A 25,182-nucleotide genomic window follows, 5' to 3' on the forward strand; every position below is an offset into this window, starting at 1 on the left:
AAACCACATTTATCTAGAGAATGTATCATTGTTTGTGTTTTGTACTTCCATTGTATGCAGTATAAAAAGTGACCATAGACAAAATGGTCTCAATAGGACTTATAGCCATCCACACATCTTTTTTGACCCCATCAAACAAACCCATTGTCATTCTTAGGCTTTGATAGAAAAGAAAATCCTACTGATTCAAACATAATGGGTTCTCATTTTATAATCATCATAATCAATCTCTCAATCGCCTTCCTATCTATTGAGGCCCTGGAAACATCTGTCCAGTATTGAGCTCATGTCACATGTCCTCAGAGAATCACATCAGTAAACCAATTCTCCCTTTGACAATGATAAGTTAGCCCATCACCTTATAGACTAATGCAAAAATATATATATATATGCTCCATAAACCTCACCATAGAAAACTTCCCTCTCACCCGTATTTTAGAAAAATGTTCCTCCTTTGAACACTCTGTAAGTCACTTCAAACGTGTTAAATGTCTTTAAAAAATAAAACATTTGTCTTTATTTACTCGCCTTTAAGTCTTTCAAAAACATTTCCCTTTGTGGAACATAAGAGAAATTTATAGCTGAATGTTGCAGCTGCTTTTTTTTTTTTTACCCATTCTTCACACAAAACTTTCATATGACTTCAGATGAATATAGTACATGACTTGTATGGGTCACTTTTATGAAACTTATAAAGTCCCTTATGGGGGGGGGGGGGGGGGGGGGGATATCAGTATGTACATTCTTCAAAATATCTTCTTTTGTGTTCCAAAGAAGAAATTCATACAGGTTTGGAATGACATGACGGTGAGTAAATCATGACAGAGAGTTAATATTTGACTAAACTAATCCTTTCATTTAAAAAAAAAATTGTCTATTGACTCCAACAATAGACTGGTGCAGGAATGACATTTTTTTGTCGGCCAAAATCTGGAAACGAGTTTGCATTTGAACATTTCCAGTTCCATTGTCCTGAAGTCAATGGGTTTTTTTTAATGTTTTTTTGTTTAAATGCTTGAAATAAGGTCTGTGGTTAACACAATCTCAAGATATTTCACGTTTTATTCTATGATATAAAATATATCAGTAATCCCGTTTTGTGATTTTTTAAAGCTTTTACTTGTCTTGTAAAAGGCGGTTGCTAACAAGTGTCTAAGGTTGTCGGGACATTATCAGGTAAACTCATACTCACTAGTCCGCCTTCACAGCCCCGTTGTGTTCATAATCGCGCTCTTGCACACTAACTCGAACTTAGAGGGAAAATGTTTTTAAACAAAGACCCAAAGAGTTGTTGAAGCTTAATGATGGTGATGTTGAAGTCCTTCGACTGTGGTGTAACTACATATATACGTTTATCTTTTGACTTGCCGATTCATAATCCATAAAAGTTGTGTTCATTTGTGAAGATTAATTGTACGAACAAAACATGTAAGGATCATAAGCTTCTGTTATTCACAGACCTTATTTTCGGCAATAATCCAAAAGCCAATGAAAAAAATCCTGTTTTTTTTTTTTGTAGCTAGGGAACCAGGGTGATGCTAACTTCTGGGTTGGCCTATAAAAATACGTAATCCCTGCACCACACTCTTACTTAATAAATAACTTGAGAAAATGAATCAAACAAATTCATGACAAATGACGTTAGCCTGACAGAAACGATCATTCAGCATGAGAAACTGACCCACAGATGGCCAGAATTTAAAGACATTTATGGCGCTTTGTCTGCATGGTATGGCTCGGTACGGCTCACTTTTGGGGGGTTTTCCACTGTGTATATGTAATGTGTAAACACTGCAGATCACTGATTGGTCAGAGAGAATCATCACTACCAGCGTCAGTGGATTTGCGACACGAGACGCCAAACCCGCTAGATATAAATAGCCTAGTCGGCAACACCCACCGCAGTATCATTTGTTCGCACAACTTTTTTCAAACGACTTGCTTTACACGACCGTCACACGCAACTTGAAAAAAGAAATGGCTGTATCATGGTCAGTAGACGAATCCCACCCACTTTGAAGCGGTACTAAACTGCAGTGGAAAAGGAAACCGAGCCAAAGTAAAGTGAGCCGAGCCGAGTCGTTCAACGCAGTGGAAAAGCACCATTATATCCACATACTCAAACTGACTTGCACTGTTTCTCTACAAGTTTAGGGGGAAATGAAGCAAAATCACAGCACTTTGGCCACTACAATCTAGTATTTGCTGTGACATCCAGCTCTGTTTTGTTCCCTTCAAATGCCCAACAATCACATACAGCAGGTAAATGACTAGAGGTAGGCTGCCATACGCTTTCAGAAACAAGTAACAATTTATAACTTTTAATATTTTATATAACAATTTATATATTAAAATAACATTTTTAACTGTAATTGTGTATAAAAAGTGTAACCTAGCATCTCAGTCAACGCATAGTGAGCTACTGAAATTACAGATATGTAGTGTAAATATGAGCTGATGTTACAACATGGAGGACATGGAGTAAAATGGAGAATTTGGCACCATCTGGTGGTTGTAAAGAGAATGGCAGCAGTGCCACTGCCATCACTGCTGCTTATCTGAGCCCTAAACTCAATACTCAGCTGAAAATAAACACACGACGAAGCTGCCAAGAGGCTCTAAGTTACATCAGGTACCAAATCACAGAGGGGGAGATTTTAAAAATGCTAGAAGCTGGAAAATGTCAAGTCGAAAAATTCTAATTGAAGCTACTTTGCAGAATAGCAGGGGAGGATAAGACACCAGCAGATGGAGCTGGCAGCACTGACTGATTCAAATAACTCAAATTACCTTCCTGTAAAATTAAATGATAAATACAGTGTTTATGTCTTTGCAGAGACATGGATGTGTTCAGTGACAATGTCTATTTGTACAAAAGTTTGGGGTGTGTAAGATTTTTTTTTATGTTTTTGAAGTCTCTTCTACTCACCAAGGCTGCATTTATTTGATCTAAAATAGTGTAATATTGTGAAATATTATTAAAATTTAAAATAACTGTTTTCTATTTGTTTATCATTATTACATTATCAATTTAATGCACCTTTGCTGAAAAAAAATATTAATTTCTTTATATATTTTGTTATATTTATATTATATGTTATATTACTCAACGTATGTTTACACGTGTTATTTTACTCATAAATCCAAAACTCTTTTGAATTTTCAGGGAACACTCATTGGCACGAAAATGGTCACTCTCTTCAGGTTTCAAGATTAAAAACTGAACGACTCTATTATAAGTGATGAATTTTAATACACTGCAGAAATGTTAAAATCTAACACATTAATCCCAGTCTTGTACTGTGCACCTCTTGTAACAGGAAGGCACTATCAATCCTAAGTGGAGGAATTGGAATGATCAATAAACTGCTGTGGAGTTGGAGCAGCTGATATGAAAGGTGTAGAGAGAACCTTTGCTATGTCCTCTCTTCAAAGAACCACTTCTGGGAGTCCAAGTCCGAGCAGGAGCGGAGAGCGGGGCCAGGGTTCCCATTGTCAGTCCTGTCCACTGCCTCAATGCATTTCTGTGTCTGAACGTGGTAGAGAGAGCCATCCTGCAAATGCAAAGATCATGACAAGAGTTAGATGCCTTATTTTAATACTTACAGTCAGGGGTTTGTTCAAATACTATAACAGCCTCTGGCCCACTAGAACAGGAAGCTCAGCCACCCCTAGCATTTCATTTGCTCCCAGCTCTAATTCCCCACAGTCTAGTGAGAAACCTGCTGTCGTCACGCTGCTCTTCAGGTGCTCGCTGTACTGGCGAGAGTTCACACTAAGGCTTGCTTCTGAAATGACACCGCAAGCCACGCTGAAACCTCTTGCTGTCCATGACTTTCTCAAGTAACGCTTTAATGTGACATTTACTTGGCCCGTTATTTGCTTTGAAGGACACTTGAAGTGCTGCAAAGCATGCATGTTAGTGTGTACAATTCTTGTCCTGAATACCTAACCACACCACACGGTGACGCCTGTCAATTTAAAACAAATACATTTATATATATACACACACACACACATATATATATATATATATATATATCACTGATTCTTGAGAGTCGGGACAAAACATGTCCCACAAAGAAAAGTCTAATTTATAGCAAAAATTAAGAAATTCATCATGTATGACATACTTACAAAGTTAAATCTAAAGGAATTGTATATACCTATCTGATTTTTAGAATAAACCTTTTTATCTTTTTGGGGAAAAGTTGTTAAAATGTATGGTCTGTGGTTAGATGGTCCATGTTATTGCACTTGTCCTCAGCAAGAGGTTACAATATTAACCATCCCAAAAAAACTTTTAAAAAGCTCTACAATTGTGAAAACATATATATCAAATAAAAAATAAGGGGTATAAATATAAAAAACAATGCATGAAGTGAACATCAAACAATATTTTCCATAAATATCTGCCTATTAAAGTTGTGTCCTAAGTTTCTGTCAACTCCATCAGATTTTTTCATAAAGCTCTTTAAATCAGGAAATAGCATGGTCAGGTATATCCTTGAGGACCCCTTTTCATCTCCCTGTCTGTGGTGAATGCAGCACTACCACACATGCTCTGGTACATTTAACATTTTTTTTATATTTTAGACAAACAATGTCAATATTCCTATGGTCACAGCTGCACCATGTCAATACCATCTTTCTGTTAAGATACTTTTTTTAAACCATAGTGGATTGAATTTAAGCATTTTAGTGAGGTTATTGGGACAGCTAGCAACTGAGGAAAAACTACCTAGATGCAGTGTACAATACATGTTTTGGCGGGAAAATACATGCCCTTTCGTCAACTCCGTCAGACGTCAACTCCGTCAGGTTCTATGTCTGACGGAGTTGACCTATAAGCTGACGGAGTTGACAAATCCACCAATAACCTCTTAATGTGCAAATATAATATTATTTGTGAATATAGTGAAGGGTTAAACTGTTATTTCAGGGTTTTATTTACACATAAATCCACATACATAGCATGCATTACATTATTTAACCATACGCATATCCAACGCCTGCTGCTCAAGGCATAAGCGCAGGTTAGACAAAAATGAAATCTTAAGTAAGCTAATTGAACCTGATTCTAAGCTACAGATTATGTGTTGCAGTATTGTTGTCAAGGAATGTCAATTTAAGATCACACCCAGTATAAAGTAGGCAGTGCAGGGCAATCACACATCCAACACACCCAAACACACACATACGCACACACACACACACACGCCACTTTAAAGTAAATGGCTACTTACAAAGGAGGAAAGGAAGAGGAGAAGAGATGGATGAGAAAAAGTAGAGCAGGAAGTGGTATAGGGGAGGTAGATGAAAACAGAGGGGGAGGAGGTCCCCTGGTTTCCCTTATTGTTTTTTTTTTTTGAAAGTTGGAAACGGTGTAATTTATAATAGTTGGAAACGGTGTATGTGCTTATAGTTTGCTTTACAGTAAGTTCAATACTCTAATAACAAGGAGTAGTTTTAGTAAGTTTAAAGAGCACATCTGTTCAATAATCACAATGCACACATATTTTTTGTCAACACCGTCAGTTTTTCATCAACACCGTCAGATCTTCATCAACACCGTCAGTTTTTCATCAACACCGTCAGATCTTCATCAACAGCGTTGGATGTATGTTTTTGTTTTTGTAAATTGTTTGGGGAAAAAAATGTTCTTCCTTCAGTTTATGTTGTTTTTGGAATAAAGGACCATCTGATCTACATCATCTTATGTTTTATTTATTTAAGGAATTTGTTTTTACAATATTGAAATTAAAATCAAAGTTTGGAAATGCAAATATTTAGAAATCTGAGTTTTCAGAATAGTGTGAAATCACAACTTAAGTTTATATATTGTATTTTGTTTACATATCAGAGTAACTAAACACTATTACAATATACTTCAGAAATTTAGATTCTTTTTGGACTGGAAGAATTAAAATTGTATACTTTTTAGTGTGTCTGACGGAGTTGACACAAATCCAGTTCTGAAGGGAAACATGCTTATTTGTTAAAAATGTGTTTTTATTTAGAACCTGTTCCTTTACATGGTTAAATAGCTAAGACCTTTCTCTGCAGAAACATACAACTCTAATTGATATAGTGTGTATTTTTTTTTAAAGTTTTTTAAAACGTGTTTTGTCCCGACTCTCAAGAATCAGTGATATATATATATATATATATATATATATATATATATATATATATATATATAATACAATTATAAAAAGTAAAAAAAAAATTATAAAGCAACCATTATGCATTGAATGTTAATTGCTGATGACTAAATGTCAGTGATAGTGTTGTGTTTATTTATATAAATATATATAACATTCTAATGATGTCTATTTATTGATTTAATCAAATGCAACAAAACTGTCTTAAAATGATCTTTATGTGCCGGCATTTCTCAGCAAATACAATACTGTTTAAAAGTTTGAGGTTGGAAAGATTTTTGTAATGTTTTTGAAAGAAGTCTCTTATGCTGCATTTAATTGATCAAAATACAATTAAAAGAGTTATATTGTGAAAATGTTTTGCAACTTAAAATAACTGTCGTCTGTTTTAAAATATAATATATTCCAGTGATGAAAAAGCTGAATTTTCAGCATCATTACTCCAGTCTTCAGTGTCACATGATCCTTCAGAAATCATTCTAATATACAGATTTGGTGCTCAAGAAACATTTATTATTATCATCATCATCATCATCAATTAATGCTTAATATTTTTGTGGAAACCGTGATTTCTTTTCAGGATTCTTTGATGAATAGAAAGTTCAAAACAACAGCCTTTATTTGAAATAGAATCTTTTGTAACATTATCAATGTCTTTACTGTCACTTTTTGATCAATTTCATGAATCCTTCCTGAATAAAAATATTCATTTATTTCAGAAAAAAATCGTACTGACCCCAAACCTTTGAACAGTAGTGTATATATACAGTATATATGTGATTATTTGGGATTAATGTAATTCATTTTAATAAAACTGTTTGTACTGATGTGTTCAATGATCTCACCTCTCTGAATATAAACTTCTGGTCTTCGGGCACAGGTTCCCTGGGTTTACTGCAGTGCTGCATGGTAAGGAATGTGGAGACGGGATCAGCTACGATACAGCCTGCAGGATCCCTCGTGTTATAACGGATCTCTTGGAGCGTTGAGTACTCGAAGAACTGTCACAAAACGAGAAAGGAAAATATTCACACACAGAAGCTCAACACATCAAATCTTAATCAAAGACAAATCCAAAAACAGCAACATCTGATAGAGGCGCACATACGGGTCAATCATGTTATGCAGTACATTTTGCCCCCATCATATAGTATCTTAATGTATTAGATCAAATATTTAATCACATTTTTTAAAGATGGAAAACACTAGTTTTTCTCTTAAAATGATACTTCCTAGTATTTTACTTAATCTTCTCTGATCTGGCAATCATGCGCAAACGCTTTCTCTGGGCTGCAAAAAAACACAGATGATCTTAAAAAACGGACAAACATTTTTGTTGGAGTTTGGCAATGTACATTGTGAAATTCGGCTTGAATGAAAGTGTCATTCAGCCAGTCTGTTCCTTCATGAAACCGTGTGTGCAGTTTGCTGCTACTAATGCTGCCTTCACATGCTATCGATTATCGTAAATACGAGTTTCCTAGTAGGAATTTGGACATGAATGCCATATATTTCCATATCAGGTACATCACCATGTCTTGTTGTTAAAGTAGTGCATAATAAATTTGCATATATAAATACCCATTTGAAGTTTTATACACAGCGAAAATAGCCTGTATTTGACCGAAATTCCATACCGGTAATCGTCAGCAAGCTGACTATCTAGAGAGCACGATGAATATTTACATGGTTGTCAATGAATGGGACGATTAATATAATTTTGGCATTAGTAAGATTTCCCAAATGAATAGGCAAGAAATAAACCTGGTGTCCTCTATGATTCCTGTTCTTTCGGACAACAAACCAGTTTTCACAATGTAAAGCAGTTGAAAACTACGGAGCCACCATCTGTTTGCAGTGTTTAACCATATTAAAAGATGTATGAATTTGAATCTGTCAGTATGAATTTGCATTTGTGGAGCAATCTGGATCTTTGGTTTGTCTAATTTGCAGATGAATTGCTTCTCTTAAAGGCACACTGTGGAACTTTTCAACCTTTATAATATATTACCAAAACCCATTGACATCGACTTACAATAGGTTGAATGACACGTCTGCCGAAGCCTGAAGAGGTGTCTGTATCGCTTTTACCAGCACTATGTAACTTCGGGTTTCGGGTAGGAACCCGAGCACAAAAAGAACTACAAGATTCGACCGCTTTACGGCATACGTCACTTCCCCCACCACCCCAACTTCCTCAAATTCTAACGTGAGAGCTCAACTCGCGTTTGATTGCCGGCGTCTGTATGTTGTCGTCATGACTGAATCAACAGCTACTCGGAAGAAAGCGAAGAAAGCAAAGATTTTGTCAGAGGAGACCAAAAAAAGAAAAAGGGAGAGTTTAAAATAAACATCGGCATACAAGTGTAGCCTATATATAATGTAATATTTACTGCGAATTCGTGTAACAAAACTGATATAAGTCACAACATACTGCCGTATACAAATGTAAATGTTTTTTTTTCCTTTCAGCTCATATACGTTTGTATTTGTGTAAAAGGAAAAACAAACTGAAGACTACAAATAACGGAAATATGTAGTGAGTTATATCAGTTTTGTTACACGATTTCCCGACTACTCGATTTCATCTCCAACCCATTGCAAAGAGATCCTGAAGACGTTAATTGTTTGCTTCAGGTGTGTTTGATTAGGGTTGGAGATGAACTGTGCAGGACAGACGATCGGCAGGAGCAGGATTGGGCAACCCTTGTCAATGCGACTTACCTGATCAGACATTGTTTTCTGCGTATGCTACTTTTATTCAATTTGTTTTCTTTATAGGATTTATATTATTAATCTTATATTTATATTATTATTTTGGTCCGTAGTGAATCGATTAACTTTCTCCAACATACAAATCAAATGCCGTCTGCACACACATAAAGACACTGGAGGTTGACCGGTTGACTGTTTGTTGACTTTTGCGACAATGCTGCGGCGCTTGTGGCCTCTAGGGGCACTAGACGTGAAAATTACAGGTCGAGCGCACCCTAGTGGCCAAAAATTCCACAGTGTGCCTTTAAAATATCAAATCTGAAGAGAAATTGCAAAGCACTCAACAAAACCATGCATTACCAGTAGTTGTATTAATAGGAAATATAGTGTTTAAATCACATTATTGTAATCAATAACATTTTTGTATTGACTTTCCGTTTGATGAAGCTATCATAGTTGGTTAAGTGAAGTCCATGTGACATCTACGGGCCTATTAGGTAAAGAGTATGCTGTAAGGTAAAGAACAAGAAAATACCTCTTTTGATAATTGTGTAATAAAAGCAAATATAATATTATATAATAAAAAGTGTATAGCATCTGTCAAAAGTTTGGAAACATTCAAATGTTTTTATGTTTTTGAAAGAAGTCTCTTATGCTCACCAAGGCTGCATTTATTTAATCAAAAATACAGTTAAAACGGTAATATTGCGAAATATTACAAATTCAAAAAACAAATTCAAAACTTTGAAAAAGGTTGAATTAGAATACTTCAAGTCTCAAAAGGTACTGCTTAACAGGATTGACCCATATGTACTAAACCAGACAGAATCAGAAGAACATTTCTCTCTATTCACAGAGAGTCTTGTATTCACTACACTCTTCTATTCCATTAGAAGAGTGTTGTTGTTCTGTACATAGCTGATATTGTGCACTGATAAGTCTCCAGGGCTCATCTGCCTCCCCACAGAGAGGGAGGAGACGAAAGAAGTCACGCTGCTGTGCCAGGCGGCTAAAGTCACTTTAAAAACAAGCATGCTGTGAAGTGCACAACACACTATTTACTGCGCCATATTAGAATGGCATTTTAATAATACATTACAGCTGTGAGAGACACTTCCATGTGTATTCCTGAGGAAGCATGAAATCTCTGTGTATTGTTTTGAATAAATATATGTACTCTTTACTTCAATACATTTGTGTACATTTTACATTTTGCATGTCACCTAACTTTTTCTGCGGCAACAAAAGAAGCAACATCGCCATTGCCAGGGCATTGAAGGTAACTTGTCAACATGGCTACTTAACACGAATACGTGTTTCATATAAGAGATGAGGACATGGCTGGAGCCCGCAAGTAGTCAAGTAAAAGTAATTTATTTATCTGTTATATTGAAGAAACCTTTTTGAAGGATATTTGTTTACTTATGCCCTTTTGAGCCCTTGAGCTTAACTGAGACATGAGTGTTTGTAGACGTTTAAGAGGCTGTTGTGTCGACCTTGATTTATTGCAAATCTCTCCTCACAAATCAGCTGTTTCTTGTTTTTCACTGGTATATTTCTTAGGTGTTGAGGACTAGTGCATCTTTGAGCCTACATTCAGTACGAGTAAAATACTTAAAGGAGCTGTATGTAAGAAATTTATTTCAAATAATCATAAAATGGCCCTGATATGTCACTAGACATTAATAAATCATGTTAATTTCAAATACTTGTATCACTGACAACAGTAGTCCAGCCATGATATTGTCATTTAAAAAGTGAAGTTGCAGCCCTCAACTGATGTTGATGTTGTCATGTTGTGTTTTGGTCTGATGCTCCGCTCTCCACCGATCTACCAATCACGAAGTCAGTAGTGTTGCAGCATCCGGGTTGCCAGCTCTGCTCTAGTCACCACAGCTGCAGCTACAAACGTGTCGGATAAAAAAATGTTGGATCCTGCAGCCTATCTGGCAACCTCAAGTCAGGGGGGAGGGGGAGGGTATACACCGCTCTACAGTAATTTGAAAGTGATTGCAGTACCAGTTTTGGCCACAATCTTACATACGGCTCCTTTAAGTGCTGTTAAAATCAGATACTCTAAGACTTTTACTCAAGTCGTACTGAAATTGGTGACTTGTAACTTTTAATGGAGTCATTTTCTCTGTAAGGTATCTGTACTTTTACTCAAGTATGGTTTTCAGGTACACTTTTTACACCTCTTGGAGCAGCACGGATGTCTGTCGTTACAGTTGAGAGAATGAAAGTTACCTGGTTTTGTCCCATGCCGTGACACGGGTAAAGAATGACCCGGTGACCGGCCATATTATGATCATCAGGTGGGTTGTAGTCAAAACAGTAGTTGGCCTTTCCTTTACTCTTCAGCTACAATTGAGAAGAAACAAAGAAATATTCCAAAATTTTTTCTTATTTAATATATTTTTTAAATATATCAATTATATTATCAGCATAATATGAGTGAAAAGAAAATTATATAGACATTAATCTTTCCTTTTCTTTTTAAACTATATTATTTCTAAAAAAAAAATCAGAAAAAGTTCTGATTATTTCAACCTTTAAATGAAATAGTCCCATATTTTGAATGTAGTCTACACTTTTCCACTCGCTTTGTTGATTGTAAAGGAAGTGAACTCGTTTCATTATGTCACAATTTGCTTCCCCTTGCATTTTAAACTTTGAACCAAAAGAACATATATGGATAATGGCATTTTTACTTCTGGAGCTCTGCTGTTACAAAGCTGTGCATGTAAACACAAGAAGTTTGCATCCTCTCACCATGCCAAACATTCCAGGCCTGTCCTCTGGGACTTGAATGTCAGGGTAGATGTTCTCCAAGAACCACTTAAAATCGTTACACCTAAGACGCATTCGGAGTTTCCGTCTGTCCGTCACATCACCATATGCTTCCTGAAAAATAGCAAAGAAAACAAGTTAATAATTGCTCTAATATAGCATAAGGTACAGTGATGCATAATAATATACATTATACATATATTATTATAATATGAATTAAGAAAAAACACCAGGAATGAAGGAAAGGAGGACCAAACTTTGGAATTTAACCAGTTTTTGGTCCCCATTGACTTTTTTCATATTATGGAAGTCAAAGGGGACCTTTGGTTTGTTTGGTTACCCACATTCCTCAAAATATTTTCTTTTGTGTTCAACAGAACAAAGAAACTCATACAGGTTTAGAACAACTTGAGGGTGAGTAAATGATGACAATTTAACACGATTTGTGCACATTTATTATACATGCACAAAAAGCGTATTATTTGCACACTTTCAAAAGAGAATGAGTTTTTACTTGCAGGACAAACTGTTTCAGAGGTATAAATAGACAACAGCAGCTCTACATCCAATACCAAAAGCTTTAGTGAATTGTGCAGCAACAGCGGTTAACACGTAGTTGTTTCACACATATTGCATTGGGTTTTCACATTAGTGAAACATAAGTGTTGTAGCTCTGCATAGAAAATGGTTATTTCTGAAATACTACAGTCAATATTTTATTTTAATTAAGAGCATAAATTATAAAATGATTATTGGGGGGGGGGGGGGGGGGGGGGGGATGAACAGGTGTATCTCACGCCCCAGAGAATGTGAAACGAAAGCTCATATACCATTGGTCAGTATGTTTTCTTTGTCAAAGACAAAAATTTCGTCCACAGTGTGAATATGTCTTTAGGAATCGTTTAAGTATGAGCAATGATAATTCTTGCCTTAAGACCTCGATATACTGAAGGCAAAGTTCATTTTCACTCTTCGAATAGGGGTAAAAAGAAGCTTGAAATACCTTTTAAGCAGTAGACAGTAAGTGAACATCCTTATGCCGCCCATGCTGCTAATAGCGGCGTTTATATTAATATGTAAATATGTGCTGAGCGCAAAATAAAATAAACAAGAAAAATGACAGCAGTGAGAAAGCAGCAGTTAAGAAAGCATCTGATCATAGCGATGTGGATATGGTCACGCTAGCTCTGCAATTCGGCACTTCAATCGAGTCAATTCATGTTTATTTATATGGCACGTTATACAATAGATTGCTTTAAAGCAAGCAGCTTTACAGTAGTAAACATGAAAAAACAGTATCAGTGTTTCCTTCAATTAGAATCACAACTTCAGTCTGTTCATTTTTTACTCGCATCTGCCATTGACAAACTGAAAAAAGAAATTAACTGGAGAAGATTTTCACATCATAGAGGGTGCACACCCACCTATTATGTCATCGGCACGGACCAATCGTAGTTCAAATGTGTTTACCAGCCGGAGCACACTTTTCCAGTAAGTTTTGGCAAGCTGTTTCAAACTCCTGAAACAGACTTCGTTATGGCCTGATTTTGTTCGAAATGATGTCTGTCTGTTCTTCGATTTCGCTTGAATTATATTGGGACTTTAGTAAATGTCACATGAACAGACTGTGCTCTCTCTTCATAGTACATCATCTGTTTTCACAAAATGATCACATAAAACCAAACATCTAATCAAACTTTGTCATCTTGTTTTTTAAACATTCTGATGCAATTACCCCGCTGCGGTAAACCATAAAATACTACGATGCAACATCCTCTCGCAAAATAATGCTGCAACCCCACCTCAGCAAACAAGACTGATATAGGCCAAGTTCCCCTGTTTGTTTGTGGCTGTGGTACCCCCTCATAACCGCCTGTCAGGCAAGAATTACTGGTGAGTGATGGTCTGCACAGTGTTGCCAGAGATATGATCCCTTTTGAGGAACATCTGTTGGAAGTAGAGCTCTATCGAAAAGGTTCAGCAGCTCTGCGGAAAGATGAATGAAAGGAAGTGTACTTCTAATTAACCAACTTGATAGTGATTCATCAATAACGTACAGCCCTGCTGTGAGTGCCAGCCGGGTGGCACAACATCACACACATTGATGATCTGTCTGTGATCTTCAGTCTCAACAAAGTCCTGAGGCAGGCACGTACCGTCCAGCTACACGGTCAATCAAGCGGCTGTCAAATGAAGCTTTCTGATCATCGAGATCCATCACAGAGCCCTGTTTTGTTGATCTTTAGGACTGTGTGGCACAATCGCCAGAGATTTGGGCCATGAATAAAATATGCCGTGAGGCTCGGAGGGTGAAAGAGAGAGTGATCCTCTTACGAATTTGCGTGGAAGCCGAGTATGAAGGTTGTCAAACCTGATCCACGCTGGCAAGGCCAGTGTTTGCCTGTGGTTTATACCTGAAGAGAGAGAGAGAGACTTATCTTCTGGCATCACATTAGATTGATTTCGAGTTGCCAGTGCCAGCCTGGCAGCATCTCCAAGGTTCAGAGAGAAAAGGGTCACCCGATCTGTCACCAAGAGCACCTCTCTCTTTAACTACAGGGCTCAGTGGGGACCGTGAATGACAAACACGGACTGAAAGTTGCTGCACTTCTCACTATAGTAATTTCACACTGAGCACAGAGAATGTCACCCGAGGAGTTTCAGCCCACCTGCTAAATGCCATTCATTCAGAGCATATCAACAGATTGTGCCAAATACTATGTGCAACGTTCAAAAAGAGTCTATTTCCTCTAATCTCAAAGATAGATGGTGATATAAACATACTCTTTGAAAACGAGCAGACAAGCAAACAAAAGCAGAGTTATGCAACAGACCGCACAAGTAGGCGTACCAGACGTGCATGAGGGCTGCGGTGGTAATACACTTCTTTGAATTCATCCATCCAGACTTCTGCCGCCCGCACGCTGTTGGCCAAGGCCTTGTTTCTTGAATATGGCGCTTTCTTTGGAAACACGTGACCCACGTGAGAGCAAGGATGGATTTCCAGAGTCCCTCCACACTGCCAGATCTGAAAAACACCACCAAGACAGGAAATGGATTAGCCATCCGTAATAATCCATACATAGGCAGCATTTTAGGCATCAGGCATATTTGGCTATTAAATTATGCAGCCTCCTAAGACAAATGTTTTGATGTCAGGGACCTCCAAATATGATTCTTTCTTTTCTTGTACAGAGTCAGACCCTTTTATACTGTGTGAGAAAAAATATTATGTGTAATATTATAAAGACAACGTATTGTTTTACATAATTGGCTTTTATTTTGTCATTATAATAAAGCCAAGGCAAATTATTCTTTTAATAATTATTTTAAAAATATTATTATATTTATTATTATTAAAATGTACTATAAAGAAGTATTTTATAGTTGAATTTCCATCAGTTCATTAGCTGTTCTTACAACAGGAACTTCTTGTTATTGCTATTAATATACTTGTTCCAAATAAATTATTTTATAATGAAGTTTATGTATATGTGTGTGTGTTTGTGTGAGTATATTCCCTATCTGCTATCTACTATTAAACATTTCTTACCCTTGAAACTTATTTAAACTTCATATGAAATGTATGACAAAATGTGTGTATTATATATTACAAACAAAACAAAGCGACTTGAATTATTGTTTATACGTTAACTCGAACTCTCCCACCATCAAGCTTTAAAATTAATCGTGACGATTTAACACCCTATGTCACATGACCATAAATAAACGCTAAAATTACTTCTTTGAAGTGACAATCGCATGCACCCATCGCTAATGGACTTGTGTAAACTCAGTTGTTCAGTATTCAGTTGTTCACTTTCGTTTGGAACACCCCTACAAATGGCGTTCCCTTCCCGAAGTGCTCTTCAAGAGTGCAAAAACGCTGTTTGGAATTCGCCCTCTGATAAGATCCCCTAATTGGCTTGTTCTTTGTAGAGGTGTAACTTGTAGTAGGGGTGTAATTTGTAGGGGTATGGTTTGTAGTACTGCAGGACACAGTAGGATACACGCTGATCTGTCAAATTGCATTGAAAGAGCATCTGTCTGGACTTTGTGATGTTTCCTGCCAGATTCTGGTTAAAACACATCCTAAGGCATTCAAGGCACTCAAAACTCAAATGAACCATTACTGTCTATGTAACAGTGTTGGAATCCTTCAGGGCATGAGCTGAGTAATCAGAGGAATTATGAGTAAGTAAATGCAGCATAAACAGTGAAGGTCGCTTTAGTCATCATACTTGCTGGCAGACACTTAATAAAGGCGCAGAGCGACCTCCTAACCTTGTGTGACTCATCACACAGTTTTCAAACTAGGATTGTCACCATCTGCCCAAAGGCCCACCTCAGGAAGCCAAAACTTGGAGAGAATCTAGAGGAGAATGTTTCAGAAAAAGCAACAAAATGCACTTACTCTGAATGAGAACTCCAGGTTCTCTCCACCCCACACCTCCATTCCTGTGTCATATGTGCCCAGGTAAAGGAAGTACTTCTTATCGACTGCAAACAAACCCCCAGCCATTGTAGGAGACCTGAATCAAAGAAACAAACAGAATTATTTCTGTGTCTACTAGTAAAATTACATTAACTTCCAGGAAAAGCATAAAGGCAGGGTTTAATGTAGTTTGATATTTAATTAGTAGAGAGCCCGTTCAATTATGTTCACCTTAACAGTTCTGGTGCCTGAAATATGGCCATAAAAAACGTATTAAATCTTAAAATCTGCAGATATTAAAAACAGACTGCTCTGCTGAGCGTGTTTGAACCCTCATGAATCAGGCGAAGCATAATAAAGCTCAAAACCCAATGACATACCAACCAAAACTTAGACTGAACATATCAACGCCATGTTGCATTGTTTTTCAATTGGAACAGGACCAAAAATTAAACACGTTTCCTTTAGTATTACAAATTGTTTTCTGCTTAGGTGCAACCATGAAGCACAGACCTGACAACATCAGTGGCAGAACTTCTGCGTTTCTGCTCATGTTCTGGGATAGTGTGCCACGTGAACACCAATCGCCAATCAAATCCCCCGATCTGAGGTTCTCCAGGGTTTCCCAGGAACTGGAAGGTGTTCCAATCAATGACGTCAATTACTGGACACACCACAGCCGAAGGCTCCTCCTTAATTCTACAAGATTTCAAGATAAAAAGGGAGATAAATATTAGTTCTCATAAAACAAACTGTGATGTGACACGTAGCAAATAAAAAAAGCATGCAAATTTTGCTATGCAAATCCTATCTAAACGCAAAATTAACTGTGAAAGCATTTTGCCATAACAATATTTGCTAAAGAGCAAATGTATACACACATTTTGGAAATACTGCATGTTTTGGGTTTATAAAGAGGGGGTTATCTGTCTCACCTCTGGAGTAAAGGCTCCAACCAGCCTTCATGGCACTCACAGTGGCAATCGAGGAAGGTCAGTACATCTCCTGTGGCAATGGAAGCTCCCAGGAGCCGCGCTCGCACCAAACCCTCTCGCTTCCTAGCTCGGATCAGACGCACCTTTTTGATATTGGCGATGTAGTTTTCTAGAGGCTCCTTTAAATGATCTGTGGATCAAAGTCATGAGAAGTGCTCAGTAACAGCTGCAGTCCTAAAGGAAACAAGAACGTAGGACAGAAATATGCTAATTGGCTTTTGCATTAAGGAACAACTTGCGGTTTCACCACAGGGTGGAGCTGAGATGATGTTGTTGCTGTGGTATTTCATTGATAAGAATGAGTTTTCAAATCTTTGATTTATTTTGAACTTAAAAAACAGCTATTATATGCTTATTTATGTACACTATTATATTAACACCCTGCGTCATTTTACACAGGATTTTTTTTTTTTGTAAATGTAAAATTTATGAAACATGAATATAAGCCTAGGAGATAAGTTAAGTATAAGTTGGGTAAGCCATCGTTTATTTTTATTTTTTATTTATTTATTTATGTGCATTTTTTTATTTGTTATTAATATAATTATTATTTTTATGTTTATTTTATACATTTGCATATTTTATGTTCACGTTTATATATGTATATATCTTTTTTCGTTTTCCATTAACTTTAAAAAAAACGTCTATCTGATTTACTCATTTAAAAAGATAATATTTTGTCCATTGCAGTGTTATTTAAGTTTTATTAATTAATTAGCTTTTTTATTTTAACTAGCTTATCCATTTTTATTTTTTATTTTTATTTTAATGTTAATTTTAGTTAAATGTTTTGTAATTTCACCATGTGCTTTTGTCATTTAATTATTATTTTTTTTTTATATTGCTATTTAGGTTTTATTTATATTTATTCCAGTTTTAGTTTTATTTATTTCCAGATAATAATTCTAGTGCTTCAACTTCAACTTATTTCATTTTGTTGCCAAGGCAACAGTGAACAGTGAACACCCAGTGAACACACAGTGAACACCCAGTGAACACCCAGTGAACACCCAGTGAACACACAGTGAACACACAGTGAACACCCAGTGAACACCCAGTGAGCGTGTGTTTGTCCTCTGCAGGAGAAGGAGATGGAGAAGCAGAAGCTGCTGTATCAGCAGGCCAGACTCCACGACCGCGGCGCCGCAGAGATGGTTCTGCAGACCATCAGCGCCAGCAAAGGTCAGACACACACACGCCGTCCTCAGCGGCTCTCGGCCGGCGCATGTGTGCTGTGATCAGGGCTGATGGGAGTGTGTTTGTGTGCAGGAGAGATGTGGCCGATGGTGGCCTCCACGCTCAAGCTGGGAATCGCCATACTCAACGGGGGAAACTCCACCGTTCAGCAGGTCAAGAGTTTTAAAGCATTTTGTGGCGATTGGTCGGTGTGGGATTTGCCCCGCCCCTCCTCCACTGTGATTGGACGGCTGGGTGGGAAGCGACAGTGGTGAGCTCAAAACTTTAACGTTTCTCATATCTCGATGTCCGGGGAAAAACGTCAAGCGCTCAGTGTGAAATATTTCATTTCATTTATTTATTTGTATAGCACATTTAAGTGCTTCACAATCCCTAAAAATACAGAGTACAGATAGAGAAATAAATAAAAAAAACACATAAACGCACAAAACCATAGACAAGGTAATGCCGCTCCCACAGAAAACAACTACAACAACATGGAAGCAATGCTTTGATGGACACACAAGCTAATTATAGTTGTGGCGTAATTAATTTTTTAAACCATTTGCAAACAAGATTATTTCTCTGACCCCACTGGCAGATATATGATGTTCTTGGTGGTTCCCACTTCCTTCTTGTCTCAAATCAAAAGTGCTCCAAGTTCATCCTAATATGGTTACCTTTTAATACATATGATCTTTTGACAATCCTGTGCTCAAAGATTGCATGAGAAGTTTCCGTTCAGACTGATACCTCGGTCACTGTAGTCATCCACCAGTATGACTTCAGTCAGCAGCAGGTCAGGCGAGGTCTCCAGGACACTGTGCACTGTCCGCAGAAGTGTGGACCAGGCTTCATTGTAGAAGGCTATCACTACCGACGTCGTGGGCAGGCTCAGGTAGTCATATTTCAGGTTTCTACATCTGAATAGACAGATCGTGTTAGTTAATGTCTTGCTTGCTGCTGTACATCGCCAGACTGCATTAATGTTTACAGTAGCATTATAATAAACAAATATGCACAGTAACTGCAGGATATTTTTATCTTAATGCATTTGCTATTGCTAATTAGGCACAACGGCACATCACAAAACGTGGCACAATATCAAATCAAAATCAAACTAAAATGTAATTGTAAAACCACAGTTACAGGTACAAAAATATAACATCGCATATAAAGATAGAAATAAACATATTAATTAAAAAGCAAAAATACATAAATAAAATAACCACCACAGATGCATCTGTTCAAGCCTAATTGTCATTATAAAATATTGAAGGCTTCATTTAACAAATATGATGCAAACAATAAACACAACACATTAAAAACACGACCAAAAAGAGTCAATAAAATAACAGTTTGATAAAATGAGTTACATAAATGTTTAACCTATTACGGTAAAACCAATTGCAGAGTGTTCCTCTAGGTCAGGGGTTCTCAACCAGGGGGCCGGAGCTCACTAGGGGGCCTCAGTAAGTCTTAAGATTATTTGAATTGAGTTATAGTAACATAATATTTTAAATAAAATGCACAAAAAAAAAAGAAAAAAGATGTGCAACGTTAAACTGACTTTTTTTGTTGTTGTTGTTGTTGTTGTTAATTGGTTTTATTACAACAGATGTGCCAGAGGTACATATTAACTAAGGAAATAACTAATAGTTACAAATTAACTTTGAATATTGTCTCGGAAAAAGGAGGGCCTTGGAGTCAAAAAGGTTGAGAACCACTGCTCTAACTGGCTATAATAATGCACACCATTTGGATTTGGGAGGGACACTTGGTCACTTCCAACTATTTTTTTTATTCATTTTGTAATTAGGGGTCCACAAATGGGTCCTTGTTCCGGAAAAAAAAAAAGGATGACTGCTGTGGATTTTATTTATTATTTTAACATTTCAATAGTATTTTTTGTTTGTTTTGTAAATAAAAAATAACATCCCCTTTGGATTTTGGATATGTTTTTATTTGATTTAATATTATTATGCATAATTTATATGAGAGTAAGGCCAACTGCAAACTGCACCAATAGATGTGACGTTTTTCTCCTCCTCGGGTACTTTGTAGACGTTCTCTATCTGTAATCGCACATTAAACACTGGGGCAAAGATAGGGACTGTTTACAAAAACATTTACAACTTCCCTGTTTTGCAATGAATCTATGCGGATTTAAACAATAAACTACAATCTGTATCCTCTTCTACATTCTGATGCTATTCAAATAAATACATTTAATACATTTATATCAACGAGTTAATGATCTGTTGAGGCTGAGTATCAGAACAAACTTCAAACATTCGTGTACAGCATGGAGACTTACAGTGGGTTCCATCTTTCAGGCAGTCTGCGGTGTAGTGATATTTTATCGCTCACATAAGTGTTTATCTGATGCTTTCTGATGCTCTCCTCTTCCTCTCGCTTCTCTTTTTCAGTCAGGTCTAGTTTAACGGCTCTACCCATCTCTCCCAAAGCATTTACATCTAAAGGAGGCTTCTCGTAAACCGGTTTCTTCAGTAAATCTTCGTCCACATTTCCGCGCTGCTCGACTGGCACTTCTCTTCGACTCGCCAGGCCGACATCACTCTGCGTGTTCCTATGAAACACTAAATATCCCACTACAAAAGCCCCGAGAACGTACAGAATGAACTTCGACCGACTCCGTCTGCCACATATTGCCATAATGTGTCCTTCTAGTCCGTTCTGTTTCCCTCAAACTGTTTGTCATCCAAAGTTCAATCTCATGAAAAGTTCGAAGAAAGTTCGCCCATGGTAGAGGATATCGTTTTCAAAGTGCCATATTTCATTTTAAAGTCGACTACAGTGAGGGGGAAACTATCTAAGCAAAGAGAAAGTTGGTCATTTCCTCTGTGGCAAACCAACCAACTTGTTGAACTGTGTGTGTGTGATCGACATGAACATGAAGGGCGAGCAGGCAGAGCCGGTTGCAGGGGGAGGAGTTGAAAACGAATCGGTTACCTAACGTAACCTCGGTTCTCTCTAGAAGAGGGAACGAGTATTGCGTAAGCTAGCTTACGCTGCGGGAAAGATTCATCTTTGCTGAGATATTGAAGCCAAAAAATTATTTCATAATTTTGTATCCATACACAACGCAGTTCCTCTGCGGCAGACCTAGAGCGGGCTAGCTAGCAGCTCATTGGTTCGCTCAGAGAGAACTGCTTAAGCCTATGGGAGAGCGGGGCTGAACCCGCTTCCAATGAGAGGCGCCCGCGCGCTCATTGCGTCATGACCCGCCAGAATGGGCGTGGCCATGGTGTATATAAGGCGCTCTCCCAGGCTTATATGTTGATTTATTTCAGCGTGAAGCGAAACGCTAGTAGCGCAAGCACGGCCGGGAACGCAATACTCGTTCCCTCTTCTAGAGAGAACCGAGGTTACGTTAGGTAACCGATTCGTTCTCTTACGAGAGGTTCTCTCGTATTGCGTAAGCTAGCTTACGCTGCGGGAACACCTGGCCAACGCCGTGCGCGCTACGAATCCACTCATGAAAAAACCCAGGGATATACCGGGGGAATTTCTTAACGTGGAGTGAATGTACAAAGAGGCCGCAGAGCGGGCTCATGAAGTGTACACATAAGCATGTATGGGGCCAGCAGAGCGGGCACATGAAGTGTATAAGCATTACAGGAGAGCACAAGGGGCGAACCGGTTGTGAGGGACCTCCAGAAATGCAGCTTCTTAGAGAGCTGTTCGTCAGACAGCTAGTAATTTTGCCTGCAAGGCGGGAACTTCCAAGTTATAAAACCTGACAAAAGTGGACGGGGAGGCCCATCCCGCGGCCACACAAATGTCATGAATGGAAATTCCACAGGACCATGCCCACGATGAGGCCATGCCTCTAGTGGAGTGCGCCCTGATGCCCAGAGGGCAGGGCAGGCATTTAGATGCGTAAGCAGAGGCGATAGCGTCCACTATCCATCTAGACAGTGTCTGTTTTGAGGCGGCCAGACCCTTGGTGCGCCCCCCAAACGACACGAAAAGCTGCTCAGCGCGTCTGAACGCGGCAGCGCGCGTAGTGTACAATCTCAGAGCCCGCACCGGACAAAGGAGATTGGCATCGCGCTCACTATCGGATGAAGGCAGAGCCGATAGGGAGATAATCTGAGCCCTGAACGGGGTACCAATCGCCTTCGGGACATAGCCATGCCTAGGTTTGAGAATGACAATCGAATCATTCGGTCCAAACTCAAGACACGCGGCGCTGGATGAGAGCGCGTGAAGATCCCCAACGCGTTTAACTGAGGACAGAGCCGTCAGGAAAACGGTTTTGAGCGAGAGGTATTTCAGATCCACAGACTCGAGCGGTTCGAACGGGGGTGCTTTCATAGCTTCAAGGACTATAGAAAGATCCCAAACCGGAACCGACGGGGGCCGCGGAGGGTTCATCCTCTTAGCTCCCCTGAGGAAGCGGATGACTAACTCGTCTTTGCCCAATGACTGAGCGCGTCGGGGTTCAGCGAACGCCGCGACGGCTGCCACATAAACCTTGAGAGTGGAGGGGGACCTGCCCTTGTCCAGCATCTCTTGAAGGAAAACAAGCAAAGACGGCACCTCGCACGACCGTGGGTCCAGCTGTTTGTCGGTGCACCATTTTGAGAACACAGACCATTTAGACGCATAGAGCCTTCTCGTGGAAGGTGCTCTAGCCTGTATGACAGTGTTTCTTACTCCCTCTGGCAAATCAACGAATAGTCGTTGATCACCCATGCATGCAGCGCCCAGCGCTGTGGATGGGGGTGCCAGATCGTGCCGCGAGCTTGAGAGAGGAGATCTGCTCTGACTGGGATGGGCCACGGGGCTGTCTGTGACAGCTGCGTGAGCTCCGGAACCCAATTCTGACTCTCCCAACGCGGGGCTATGAGGAGCACCGAGTGGCGTGTGTCCCTGATCCTCTGAATTACCTGTGGTAACAGAGCGATCGGAGGGAATGCATAGAGCGGGCGGCGAGGCCATTCCTGGGCTAGCGCGTCCTCGCTCTTCGAGAAATATATTGGGCAGTGAGCGTTCTCTTCTGACGCGAAGAGGTCTACTTCTGCTCTGCCGAATAGTCGCCACAGTAACTGGACCGTCTGTGAGTTCAGGGACCATTCTCCTGTGGAGATGAGGTTCCTGGACAGTATGTCTGGACCGTCGTTCAGATGGCCCGGCACGTGCGTCGCTCTGAGCGAGAGCAGGCGGCTCTGAGACCAAACTAGAATGCGGTGCGTCAGTCGACAGAGATTTCTGGATCTGACACCGCCCTGACGGTTGAGATAGGAGACCACGGCCATATTGTCCGAACGGATCAGGACGTGGTGTCCCTGGATGCGCGGGAGAAAGTGCGAGAGCGCGTTCTCGACCGCCAGCATTTCCAGACAGTTTATATGTAATGGGCTTTCCTGAATCGACCAGTGGCCGAAGGCCGGTGAGCCCTCGCAGACTGCACCCCAACCCGTGTTGGATGCATCTGTCGAGATGACTTTTCGGCAGGAAAAGGTCCCCATCGTGACGCCTAGACGAAACCATTCTGCTACTGTCCATGGCTGCAGCGCCGTGAGACACGTTTGCGTAACCCTGATCAGCTGGCGACCCGTGTTCCACGCGCGGTGGGGTACACGGCTGTTCAACCAGAACTGAAGCGGGCGCATGTGCAGAAGGCCCAGCTGAAGTACAGCGGAGGCTGAGGCCATGTAACCCAGCATCCTCTGAAAAGTTTTCAGAGGCCTGCGGGTGCCCATCTGGAACGAGGCGGCTAGACGCTGAACACTGCGCGCGCGCTGTGTAGACAGGCGAGCCGTCATCGTGACCGAGTCCAAATCTATTCCTAGGAAGGAAATCGATTGACTGGGATGAAGGGAGCTCTTTGTCCAGTTGACAGAGAGGCCCAGCGTTTCCAAATGGTCGAGGAGAACTGCGCGGTGCGACAGAAGCTCCGTCTGTGATTGGGCCAAAGTCAGCCAGTCGTCCAGATAATTCAGAATGCGCAGCCCCTGGCTTCGCAGGGGGGCGAGCGCCGTATCCATGCACTTCGTGAATGTACGGGGCGCCAGAGATAAGCCGAACGGGAGAACGGCGTATTGATAAACAAGACCCTCGAAGGCGAAACGTAAGAATGGCCTGTGACGGGGATTTATCTGGATCTGAAAATAGGCGTCTTTCAGGTCTAGAGATATGAACCAGTCCCCTTGGCGCACCTGCGCGAGGAGTTTCCTGGTAGTGAGCATCTTGAACGGTCTCTTCATGAGCGCTTTGTTCAAAGACCTGAGATCTAAGATCGGTCTGAGGCCGCCGTCTTTCTTGGGAACCAGAAAATAACGGCCGTAAAACCCCGACTCGGTCATAGATGGCGGGACTCTCTCTATCGCGCCCTTTTGCAACAGCGTCGCAATTTCTGAGCGGAGCGTGCCGGCGGCCAGCGGGCTGACAGAAGATTCGAGCTGCGCGCGCGCACGAGGCGGGCGGCGGCGAAACTGTAGCAGGTAGCCGTTCTTTATAATGCTTAACACCCACGGGGAAATGCCTGGAATGGCTTCCCACGCTTTGGAGCATGCGGCTAGTGGCCGAATGGCTGTATTGCCCTGATTGCTGCACATAGCGGGCTGGACACAGTGTGTGGGCGCGCTTTGAATGTGTGTGGCAACGGGATTTGCACTCAGAGAGGAGTCTATGGGCCGTGACACAGAGCGAGCAGAGAGGGGACACGTGCACGAGCTCGTGGGCGTGTTTATGTTCTCTGATATTAGAGCGGGCTGTGCCCGTTTCATGTGATGGGGCTCTGATAGAGACACGGGATATGTTATGCTTGTGTGTATGGGTGAACACATGATTGTGGGCACATTTTCTACACAACTGGCAAAATTTCTCTTTTTGAGATTTCTCTGGGTAGCCGTAAAAACGGCTTTTTGTCGCTCGC

The 25,182-nt window shown here is 39.9% G+C and overlaps 1 protein-coding gene across 1 annotated transcript; it reads right to left on the reverse strand.

The window, feature by feature from the left end:
- Window positions 1-2,683: 2,683 nt before the first annotated feature.
- Window positions 2,684-21,146, reverse strand: galnt12 (UDP-N-acetyl-alpha-D-galactosamine:polypeptide N-acetylgalactosaminyltransferase 12). The gene is made up of 10 exons (XM_056257648.1): window positions 20,593-21,146; window positions 19,029-19,198; window positions 17,040-17,229; window positions 16,618-16,803; window positions 16,084-16,201; window positions 14,521-14,697; window positions 11,652-11,783; window positions 11,127-11,240; window positions 7,010-7,165; window positions 2,684-3,554 (listed from the first exon to the last, which is right to left on the reverse strand). The coding sequence occupies exons 1-10, from the start codon at window positions 20,949-20,951 to the stop codon at window positions 3,417-3,419; spliced, it is 1,740 nt and encodes a 579-aa protein (XP_056113623.1). The 5' UTR covers window positions 20,952-21,146; the 3' UTR covers window positions 2,684-3,416.
- Window positions 21,147-25,182: the final 4,036 nt, after the last annotated feature.

This window comes from Rhinichthys klamathensis, unplaced genomic scaffold, assembly GCF_029890125.1.
Source record: "Rhinichthys klamathensis goyatoka isolate OS25496 unplaced genomic scaffold, OSU_Roscu_1.1 h1tg000140l_1, whole genome shotgun sequence".
In the NCBI taxonomy this organism is placed as follows: domain Eukaryota; kingdom Metazoa; phylum Chordata; class Actinopteri; order Cypriniformes; family Leuciscidae; genus Rhinichthys; species Rhinichthys klamathensis.